The sequence below is a fragment of the Salvelinus sp. IW2-2015 genome, linkage group LG35, assembly GCF_002910315.2.
Source record: "Salvelinus sp. IW2-2015 linkage group LG35, ASM291031v2, whole genome shotgun sequence".
Lineage (NCBI taxonomy): Eukaryota > Metazoa > Chordata > Actinopteri > Salmoniformes > Salmonidae > Salvelinus > Salvelinus sp. IW2-2015.
The window spans coordinates 10,618,030-10,630,359 of NC_036874.1; the positions used below are offsets into that span (position 1 = coordinate 10,618,030).

Consider the following 12,330-nt stretch of genomic DNA (forward strand, 5'->3'; position numbering starts at 1 on the left):
GCACTGATGGAGGGATTGTGCAATCCTGGTGTAACTCGGGCAGTTGTTGTTGCCATCCTGCACCTGTCCCGCAGGTGTGATGTTCGGATGTACCGATCCTGTGCAGGTGTTGTCATATGTGGTCTGCCACTGCAAGGACGATCAGCTGTCTTAAGCGTCTAATAGTACGGACATTGCAAATTATTGCCCTGGCCACATCTGCAGTCCTCGTGCCTCCTTGCAGCATGCCTAAGGCACGTTCACGCAGATGAGCAGGGACCCTGGGCATCTTTCTTTTGGTGTTTTTCAGAGTCAGTAGAAAGGCCTCTTTAGTGTCCTAAGTTTTCATAACTGTGACCTTAATTGCCTACCGTCTGTAAGCTGTTAGTGTCTTAACGACCGTTCCACAGGTGCATGTTCATTAATTGTTTATGGGTCATTGAACAAGCATGGGAAACAGTGTTTAAACCCTTTACAATGAAGATCTATGARGTTATTTGGATTTTTACGAAATTATCTTTGAAAGACAGTCTTGAAAAAGGGATGTTTCTTTTTTTGCTGAGTTTATAAAGAGGGGTCTTGTTTTTTTTAATCCAATATTGAAATACAAATCATCCTAGATTCATCACAATAAATATACTGAAGTAACAGAATGGCTTGTAAGGGATATGGTCCTATCAATTGTTATAATATAGGGACTACAATAATCAGACACATAAAATCTAAAAACGATCTATTTATTTAATGTACATTATTTTCTGWCTGTTATCTCTCACCCTAGACGTGAACATACTGCTGGTGGGAAGGTGTGAGAAGGGAACCGTGTAGCCAGCTGGTGGCTCTGCAGGGGCTATGGGGGCTCGACAGAGGATGGGGGACACAACAGGGACTAGGAGACTTTTGTAGGAGTGATGGGGAGTCAATATGTGGTTGGGGTCTTGGACAGTAAGAGCTGCTGCTACAATGTGAGAAGTCAGAGGGCATTGAGACTACTATAGGGCTTTCATCTACAATTTTAGAACAAAAGGGTTCTACGGATGTCCCTATAGGAGAACCCTTTATGGTTCTAGGTAGAACCCTTTTTGGTTCCATGTATCACCCTCTGTGGAAACGGTTCGACATGGAACCCCAAAAGGTGATATCTGGAACCCAAAAGGGTTCTACACCTTTTCTTTCTAAGCCTGTTTAGAAGTATCATATGAAATATTACATACCAACCAGTTTGAATTAGAGTTTATGGAATTTACTGAAGAAGACTGGTGGCTCACTTCTGAGGTCCAGACAAGTGTGAAACTATGTTTATATAGGATAYGGCTGTGTGTGTGTGTATGTCCATGCATTAGTGAGTGTGTGCGTTTCTTTATCTTTGTGTGTACAGTATATGTATGCGCTCACTTGCCTGCGTATGCGCATGTGTGTGACTGTGTGTACATTCACGCTGGGCTGGGGACAGGGCCACAGGTGAGATCTCTCTAAATTACACTCACAAGTGGCCATTAATTATAGATGACATCCTGGTCAGACAAACGATTTCATCCTCAAATGAGGTCCGAGGGCGGCCCTTAACCGGGTCCACAGGGGCCCTGCGGGGAAGCAGAATGGGAGTGTGTGTGGCAGTGTGCGAGTGGATCCAGTGGGCCCTGCGCACACGGCAGGCTTTGATGAACACACTCATTATGCTAAAGAGCGCTCCATGCCTGGGCTTCCCTGTGCCTCCAGGAAAGGTTAACGCCGGAGTGGTTCAACAGAACAGCCACAGGCTACATAAGGGAGAGTGGTAATAGAACCCGTGCTTAAAGACAGTAGTAGTAATAGTAATAGACTGCCATACATCATATACAATACCTCAGGCTTAGAACACAGACCCGTGTCGGTGGCCATTGAACTGTTGCTAACAGATTATTGAAAATGGCTGAAAGTGTAACTGCTTTTGAGGGTACAATGGCAAAGACGACGACAGAATCTATCTCGCTATAATCATGTATTTTTCTTTCTTTCCATCTCTCTCTCTTTCCCCCCCCCTCCCTTAGTTTCTCTCTCTCTTTCTGAGGCAGAGATTAGTGTGTAATTACATGGGAGATCAGTAACAAAGAGAGATAGAAAAAGGAGCAGTATATTTTAACTAGGCAGAGGGAGGTAGTGTGTGGCGTCGTCACGGGTCGACTGATTGTCTTACTTTTAATCCTCGACCTCATTATCACCTCTTGGTCAGGCTGCAGTCAGTAAATGAATCTATCTGCCGACGTGTCAAATCTTCACACATTCTCCCTCATAACCGCCCAGAGGTGCCAATACAGAGTGGGAGTCACCCCCGGCCCGGCCCCAGCATTCATTACATTCATCAACCAAATCCCCTCGTTTCATAATTTAAAACACAATATGCCATTATTTTGTTGCTAATTAAACCTGATCAAATATGTATGTCTTCTTTAAGGTCAACCTGATGACAAATGTAAATGACATGCTCTGAAGAAAGAGAGAAAGACTGAGAGAAAGAAATGAAGAAAGTAGTGCAGAGTCGGTTGTGATTTCGATGGGGGAAGAAGGGAGGAAGTGAGTGGGGAATGCTTCTTCCACTCATTGGACGGCTGCTGAAAGACTCTAATACAGTAACTGAGAGATGGTGAATATATCTGATTTGGAAGAGTCCTACATTTATGTGCAGTTCAACTGTGACATGTGGGAATGTGTGTCAGGCTGTGTTTTTGAGTCGGGACTGCTGTAAACTTTTAATGTGTCTTGGGGTTGGCTTTACACAGGCCTAAATGTTCTATCCCGTACAGACAGTGTTCTCTGCCTTACACCCGCCATTGAACACTGTTCATACACTCGGAAGGAAATGGCTCCATGATAAGTTGCATTCTACTTGCAATGGACATGAGCCCCTTGGACAAATCCAACAAAATATACGCTACCTTGAAAAACTATAATCATGCATTATTCAATTGGCAAGGATAGTGTGTAATAGAGAGATCCTAAACCCATTCCCTCCTGTAAATTATTCATTGAATTCAAATAACAGATGGTACAATTTTCTTTAAATATCTCAATCATTTTTCACATGGGCTTAAAATGGTATAAAACAATATCTTTGATGTCTTTGTATACATTTTTTTTTGTCCTGTGTATTAATATGTACAGACATATCGTGTTACTGAACAGTTTGTGAATTGAGATGTAACCCAATTCAAAAATATACATTGTGGCTAAACCTGTACCTTCAATGTATGGCAACAGTAGCATTGGAATATGCCTAAAACACACATACTGTTCAGAAAAAACACAAACTGCAATGTAAGGAAAATTTGAGTTCTCTCCCATATATCTCTTTGCACTGCAGCAACCCTTGCAGATCACGTAGCCTAAACAAACCTTTGGATAATAGTTTGCTGAATGTTGAACTAAAGTCAGAGTAAACATGATAAATGAGTACAAATGGGATTATTAGGAGACTGTGTGTCATCACTCCGGCAGACGCATGATGTCAAACTACCCAAGCAAATTCAATTACCCACGCCATTACTCCCTACTGCTAGTGGAGACGTATTGGTCGTGTTAAATATTGATGGGAACATAGATGCCACATTTGTTCATCTCCAAAGGTGAACACATCTATTTAAGGTAATCACAGATGCTAAATATGAGGCAAGTCCATTTACTGTATCAAGTGACTACTGAAAAAAGAAGAAGAAGAGTCTATTGCAATGAGGGTTCCGGCCATGTTTTTAGAGCTTTCTGACTTGGTGAGTATTTCTGTTCATAGATGTCACACTACCAGAGGTTTTGAATGCCACTTTTTTCCCATATTGCTAAATGAATGATCAACTTCAGAACCAACCATGTTTGAACTATATACTTTTTATTATTATTATTATACTTTCTCTCCCCAATTTCATGGTATCCAATTGTTAGTAGTTACTGTCTTGTCTCATCGCTACAACTCCCGTACGGGCTCGGGAGAGATAAAGGTCGAGAGCCATGCGTCCTCCGAAACACAACCCAACCAAGSCACACTGCTTCTTAACACAGCGCGCATCCAACCCGGAAGCCAGCCGCACCAATGTGTCGGAGGAAACACCGTACACCTAGCGACCTGGTCAGTGTGCACTGCGCCCGGCCCGCCACAGGAGTCGCTAGTGCGTGATGAGACAAGGATAACCCTACCGGCCAAACCCTCCTTAACCCGGACGACACTAGGCCAATTGTGTGTCGCCCCATGGACCTCTCGGTCGYGGCCGGCTGCGACAGAACCTGGGCTCGAACCCAGAGTCTCTGGTGGCACAGCCTTAGACCACTGCGCCACCCGGGAGGCCCTGAACTATATACTTTGACAGAACCCACTGTATACATTGACCAATCAAACAATCTAAAAGTCCCACCAATGCAAAATCCTCTTGACTCATACATATATTTGTTGTAAACAAAATAAATTCAGTAAGATATGGGCTAAAGTATGAGGAGAGAGAGAGGGAGGAAATACCAGTGCTAACCATATACCAGTTAGAAGTGGCAGCTTCACAGGTGCTGACAGTCAACAGGGGGGGAGGAGTTAACATGCGGTGTTGGTGAAGTGTTGGTTAAAACCCAACAACACATACCTGCTGTTAAAGCGTTCAGGGTGTCTCTCCCTCATCATGTGGAACCGATGTGCAATGGAAGCATCCTAAATAAGGGAGAGAAAATAACATGGATTCAGCAATGACTTTTACTTAGATACTCATTTATACAGTGGAAAAGGCCTATTAGCCAATGGACACCAATGGACACACCTACTCATTCCATTTCTTTCACTTATTTGGTTGCTACATGATTCCATATGTGTTATTTCATAGTTTTGATGTCTTCACTATTATTCTACAATGTAGAAAATAGTAAAAATAAAGAAAAACCCTGGAATGTGTAGGTGTGTCCAAACTTTTGACTGGTACTGTATATTAGGGGTATAAACCTATATAAATATTTTCATTTTGAAATAAGCTACACAACTGAAATAGTTTAGATTTCTGTGGGATATTGTTATTTCAATTAATGAATTGATGAGATATAAAGATCGCAAAATACAGGCAAGATGTTGGTACTAAAATCAATACGATGGGTTTTTAACACCAATTAAAGTCAAGTTCTTCCCCTCTGCTGATAAGCATCTCAGCCAACTTTCTATTGCACCCAAAAAACGACACATATGCCCGATGCATATTGATATGCCTAAACAGAACCAGGGTGTTTTTGAATTCCTGGCCAACTGGAAGGCGGGCGGTGGTTGAGGTTTGAGCCAGGGATGAGGGTATTGACAGAGAGCTTGACGAACAGCACGCCGTCTTTCCACACAGGCTAATTAATTAAACACACATTGCTAGTAATCACAGCTCCCAACGTACAGGATGCTGCCGGCTCCCGTGGCAACCAACTTGTTCTCTCTCTCTCTCTTACTCTCTCTCGCTCTCTCTTTCTCACTCGCTCTCTCTCTCTCTTTCTCTGACCCGGGGCTAGAAGTGCACCACATTGGTAGACTCACTGGCATTGTTGAGTGTGAGTGTGTGTGTGTGTGTTTGCGTGCAGGCATGTGTGATGAGAATGACAGACTGTGAGATTGACAGCTACTCTATTAATCAAGAGAATCTAAGGAAAGTAAATCTGTGCCTGTTTGTTGAAAAATCTGTGTGTTCTATGAAATGCTACCAAAAAAGTAGACTACCCTTGGGCCATTTGAAGATGAAACCTCACTAGAATTTACCATGGTCTTTGTGAGTCACGATGATTGCCAAGTAAAAACAACTGACGAATAGTCTTCAACCACAAAAAGGGGGGAAAACTTCAGGAAACTTTTCGGGTTTGTTCCTATCCCCCCACTTGAGCAATCTGTTTTGACCCGCTCCATGTTGAGTGGCTCTATTGAAACACCAGCCACAGGGAGGACCCCCTGCTAGCTCTCAGTACAACATGTAGGAGAAACCCAAAAAATCAATGCCGTTTTCTTGATGTCTTTTCAAGACGCTGTTAAATAAAGACCAAAGAATTTCCAAGATCCCCGCAGACTCTATTTATCTTCAACATGAGCCCGAAAAGGTGAGATGATGGATATATCTGAAAGATTGTAACTTGATTTTCTTACAAACACGACAATAACTGAAAACGAGAGAGCGAAAGGAAGGAGGAGTTGTTTGAAAATATACTGTAGCTCAGAAAGCAGGGAGGATCCACTTCAAGTAACCTCCAAATTGAAGAAGGTACACTATAACCCTGTATACAGTATGTTAAATCAAATCAAAGCAAATTTTATTGGTCGCGTACACATATTTTGCAGATGTTAATGCTGGTGTAGCGAAACACTTATGTTCCTAGCTCCAGCAGTGCAAAACAATACACGCTAATACAAAAAATACAAATAAAGGAATTAAGAAATATATAAATATTAGAACGAGCAATGTTAGAGTCCGGTGTGTATAGACATTGGTGTGTACAGACATTTTAGACAGTATATGAATGGAAAATGTGTGCACAGTAGTAGTTATATAGGATGAGCCTTGACTAGAATATGGTATATACATAAGAAGTAGATAAAACAGTATGTAAACATTATTAAAGTGACCAGTTTTCACTGACTATGTACATAGGGCAGCAGTCTTGAGTACCGCGTGTTAGCCGGCTATTAACAGTGACTAAAGTTCAAGACAGGGTACTGGGCAGAGGCCAGCTAGTAGTGACTATTTAACAGTCAGATGGCCTGGAGATAGAAGCTGTTTCTCTGTCCCAGCTTTGATGCACTTGTACTGTCTCCACCTTCTAGATGGTGGCGGGGTGAACAGGCCGTGGCTCGGGTGGCTGAGGTCCTCGATGATCTTCTTGGCCTTCCTGTGACACCAGGTGCTCTAGATGCCAGCACCCTCTGGAAAGCCCTGCAGTCCSGGACGGTGCAGTTCCAGGCGGTGATACAGCCCGACAGAGTGCTCTCAATGGTGCGCCTGTAGAAGTTCCTATACTTCCTGTAGAAGTTCCCGTCAGTCTCTAACTGTAACTAGATGGACTGCTACTGCAACTACATTCCACTAAAGCTACTTTGTCACTTAGGGCCAATGTAATGTAGAGCAAGTTCATATGTACATTAAGAGGACATTAACAGTAGATCATCTGAGCTGATGATACAAACATCTTCAACCTCAATCCCCAAACAGCAGTAGGACAATGAAGTCGCTCTCTCACGCTCCCTCTCACTCATCTTGGGGCCGCCTTCAAATAATTACCATTGTAAAACTCTGGCACCCAAATTAATACAGTACGTGTGTAATGTAATATGCCCTCATAGCTCAAAGTTTAGTCCAATTATGAGTGGTGCTCAGGCAGCTGATGACTCTCCTTCACGGGGAGAGTAATGACTTTGACATGCGAGCCTGGGTCATTAGACGAACTGACTGCATCATCTTAGGACCTCCTCTGTGATTAGGTCTGTCCCTCAGCACACTAAGCCCTGATTGAGATCATTACACTTCACGTCACTTTAACGTCCTCATAAAGGGATGACGCCATTAATTCCATTCAACTGGACGGAATGGCTAGATTGGAAGGATAGGAAACAGGAGGTGTGCTAAAATAGTTGACGATGTGGTCGGATGATGGTCTATTGGGAAGATTTTATGACTTGAGTTTGGTGTAAATCTTGTAAAAATGGAAGAGGAAGTTGTAGGTGATCCTAGTACTTTGTGAAGTTTGACAGGAATGGTACGTTTTGAAATATACTCCCCATCCAACACTTTTACCCATTCATTCACCAACCCCTGGGCTTGTACAAGTTCAAACAGACGCCTTTCGGTTTGTGCAATGCCCTAGCCACCTTCAATGACTGATGCAATGGCAGGTTGATGCTTATTGTCATGAATCTTGCCCTGGAGGCAGAAATTAGCCATTTCCACTAGATGGGCCAGCTGCAAAGTCAAAATTGGCTATATTGTAAAAATTCAGGCCAACATAAATTATATTTTTGGTCTTAATTTAAGGTTAGGTTTAAAATCAGATTTTATGACTTTGTGGCTGTGCCAGCCAGTAACCATTCTGCAGAGCTGCCTCCAATGCAATAATGACAATAAATGCCAAACTGTGATGCAATGCTTAGAATTTCTAAGATGAAAAAAATGTGCACGCTGTACATAAAATGTTTGAAATCCAAGAATAAGATGCTTATGATTACACTTATCTGTGGCTCGACATAGTGAAACCTTTTGGTTACGACGGATCCTCAGAGTTTGACTCTACAGAAATGTCATTAMAGAAACAATCTTTCTTCATCTGCATAATCTCTGAGGTAATTATTAGCTTGACTTGTTTTGTAATCTTTATTGTATTCAGTGTTTTTCTTCCAACGGAAAGCAAAATTTGATGTGAAATGTGACACAAAATATATCACACTCAATTCCATCGAGAGCTCAGAATCTTCCTAATCCTGGGCAAACAACTCAATTTGTCAACACGTTCGTTAGATATTAATCCCACTGTTAGAAGGCCATGAAAATAGTGTTATAACAATGAAGTCGATTGGTTGCAATGGCTTAAAGTAATACTTCTGCTAAGGCTACTACTGTTGTTTGGTAGAAGGGTATTGCAATATCTGTACATACATTCCGAAAACATGTTTTGCCTCAAGCCATGACGAATATTGAGGAATTATGAGAGAAATGATTCCAACGCTTACAGCCCCTTCGTCTGTTAAGTGGACCTACCTTCGTCAATACGGGACAAAGCCAAGGCATTTATTTGACTAACATTTGTAAGGACATGCATCACTCATTTCCCCGTCATGTTCGAATGTCACAACACCAAGATGCCAGCGTCTCCCAACCTGCAAATGTCAATTACCATATTTCCCCTGACATTTATCAGTAATGACCCACATGAGCAGGGTGTAATCAGTGTCATTATGTTGAAGATGGACAGAGATGGGCCTGACTCTGCTGTAGATGAGTTTAAAGGTGCGTAACACCACGCAGATGCACAAAATACTACATATTCTTCAATCAGAGGTGGTTTAAGCTTAAGCACATCTCAATAAAGGCTTATTAACTAGCATTTGATCAAAATGAGTAAGATTACTCAGAAGAACATATGATTACGTTGCTGCTTTAAATTCGGTATACAGTGTTATCCAATTGAGGACTTTATATAGATTATTCGATTGAAATGGATGATCCACGATAAGCATGACGTTGTCAGTCTTGTTGTTTTAGGTGCGAGCCTTAGATCAAACATGGCCCTCTCCTATTGACTAGTCCAGTTTGTTGACCCACTCTTCTTGTTTAAAGGGCTAAGTTTTAGATATTTAGACATGTGTTTACTTATCTTGAAAGCCGTCTATGGACATGGAGCGACTGCAATCCACACTTTCGTTTTGTTAAAACAGCCACAGCCAAGATTTGCTAGTATTAGGAAACACATTTTTCAAACCGCTAAACTATGCCTTTATAATGCTCTGTATATTAGTGTAGGTAACTCACCACCCCAATAGAGAAATAGTTGTTGACRATGCTGTAAGGCACAGGGTCTCCCCTCTCTTCTTTGTCCGTGGGTGTGACGTCAATCTTCCAGCGGTCCAACATCACCTCAGAGCTGTTCTCTATGTCCCTCAGGATGTTCAGAATGCTCTCTCCCTCATAACCTAATACACAAACAACATAGGATAGCTTATGTTGTAGATAATACCCCAGAACATAAGCTAAAACACATTATAGTATAGGCCATAAGTATTTTAATATAACATTATTCTCTGGAATTTTAGCTATTCTAACTATTTACTTATACTGATTTATTCCTACATGAAAACATAGGCAAAATAAAATATAGTCAAATCTAAATTCAATATCATGAATCATGTAATTGGACAAAAAATAGAGGCCACACATTTATGTTTCCTTCATTTAAGAGGAATAATATAATTCATTTWAAAAAAATTGCACACTTTGGGTCATTAAATTGCTATTAAACATACCTCCTCCCCATCGCAGACACCTTGCCAGGTCATTTCCTGTTCCAAGGGGAAGTACACACACAGGGGGGTTCCTGTCCAGGTTGGCCTTATCTACACAAGAGGTACAACAAAAACATCATACTTTATTATTACTACTATGCCATTTAGCAGACACTTTTATCCAGAGCAACTTACAGTCATGCAGGGCTCCCGAGTGGCGCAGCAGTCTAAGGCACCACATCTCAGTGCTAGAGTCTCACTACAGACCCTGGTTCGATTCCAGGCTGTATCACAACCGSCCGTGATTGGGAGTCCAAATAGGGCGGCGCACAATTGGGCCAGCATCGTCCGGGTTTGGCCGGGGTAGGCCGTCATTGTAAATAAGAATTTGTTCTTAACTGACTTGCCTAGTTAAATAAAGCATTTTACGTACAGGTGGTCCTGGGAATCAAACCTACTATCGTGGCGTTGCAAGCTCCATGTTCTACCAACTGAGCTACAGAGGACCACACCCCCACATTCTGACCACAACAACAAAACTGAACACGAATCCACTTTAATATACTGTATTTAAAAAAATGTGATTTAACTTTGATTTGCCCAGGTCTCTGAGTAAAGAAAAGAAATCTCAGTCAGTGCAGCACGGTTATCTGACCATCATTCAAATCTAAAATCTGTGCAACAACAGATAGACCTTGACTCGACGTGAATGTCCAGTCTCACAGGCTATTTCAGGAGTACTGTACCATTCATTCTGTCCATGTTATTACTTCTCTTTGTTTTGATTGATAAAAAATTGAGGCAATTTTTAAAGGCAGAACCAGGAATATGTCTTCAAGAAAAAATTGACTTCAGGCAGGCTGTTTCTCAAATGACGACTAATATGCCGATTTTGAACTCACATAATCACCCTATTTTACCTCCCTTGAATACGCAGGCTTGGACGATAATGAAAATATTTATATACAAATCATAAAAGTATATTTGATGATTTCTTGCAAAATAACGAGAGCACTGTTTATTTCACCAAAGTAATACAACATTATAATAATCAAAACGCACAAAAGATTTCCCTGTACAGCACAAGGTTATGAAGAGAGCACAATGAARTGTTAAGRAAAGGGGAAAACTGTTATAATGCAAAAGTTATATTTAGAATGTAAATACAATTTTTATTATGAAATTGTGAGGACCAAATTCATACTTAGGCCTAGTTCCATTCATCCCACTAGTATACTAACTAGTATATACCAGGATTTGTTCACCAGTCTGTTCACCGGTGTARCACTGGTGTGGCAGTGGAAGTGCACACTCACCTATGAAATCCAGAATCCAACCGACTGTCCCATCCCCACCACAAGCTAACACTCTGAAATCTGGAATCTCTCGGAAGAAATTCAACCTTGAACACAACCAAAAAAATCATATACACAATACCAGTCAYGTAATGCATGAAATAATCCCCTTTCAGAGAGAAACATATTTTCTTTATCTACTATAAAGTCATTCAAACCTTTAGACATTCTGCCCYGAAAGAATGTACTATTATGTCCAATAGTAAATTTAACTCAAGGCTACCTTATTCAAAGGTACTGTAAGTGTTTTATCTCCATACTTATCCCTATTTTATCTCACATCTATATTGTAACTCTGCTGCACTGGAGCGGCTCTGCAAAGGCCGCCATAATCTCACAAAATAACACAGATCACATTGACAATTATTCCTTCAGCCAGCTAGTCTGTTCAGAGGCTAATCGGATCAAGATGGCCAATGTTCAGTCCAACTTCTTCCGTTCCTTCACAATAACAAAGCCCTAACTGAATGAGGGAGCCTCCAAGCCTCATATGGCGGATAAATTATTCGCTCAATTACTCTCCAACTGGGACTGCAAACCGTATTAGGTGCAAAACAGACGGCCGCGAACATGAAAGGCAACTTTGGGGATATTTAAATACCAAGAAACAAACACTTAATTTGGGCTAATTGCGTTAGCACTAGTGCTAATTGACAGCAGTGTGTGCGGCTGCCTCAGCCTGCTAGTGGCCACGGTGACCAGTCACCTTGTTAATGCCAACCGCATTACATACACTTCACCAAATATTAACATGGTTACAGCCGGGGCAAGGTCATCTGGAATGTTCCCAGCTAAAGATAGAGAGGGGCTTCTTCTGAGTGCAACACGTCTCTAAGAGCCTCGTCAATAAACATGGCCTTCCCAGCCAACAAAGCTCCAAACACAGAGAATCAACAGCGAAGACACAACATGGCCGACAAGGTCAATTTCAAATCTTACGACCGTGTAAGATAGATCTATGGAGTAAAGCCATTATTTTGCCCCTCTGGGCCACTGTAATTATGAGCACAAACTAAACCATCTACAAAAGTTTATATTGGACTT

At 41.5% G+C, this 12,330-nt stretch overlaps 1 protein-coding gene across 1 annotated transcript in view; it reads right to left on the reverse strand.

Moving 5' to 3' along the window:
- Nucleotides 1-12,330, reverse strand: part of dgkb (diacylglycerol kinase, beta) — a 58,645-nt gene that overhangs the window by 20,684 nt on the left and 25,631 nt on the right. Inside the window, exons 17-20 of the mRNA XM_023980581.2 lie at nt 11,248-11,333; nt 9,953-10,042; nt 9,462-9,622; nt 4,578-4,642 (exon numbers count right to left, since the gene is read on the reverse strand). Coding sequence (XP_023836349.1) covers nt 4,578-4,642; nt 9,462-9,622; nt 9,953-10,042; nt 11,248-11,333 — 402 coding nt within the window. The remainder of the gene's footprint in view (nt 1-4,577; nt 4,643-9,461; nt 9,623-9,952; nt 10,043-11,247; nt 11,334-12,330) is intronic.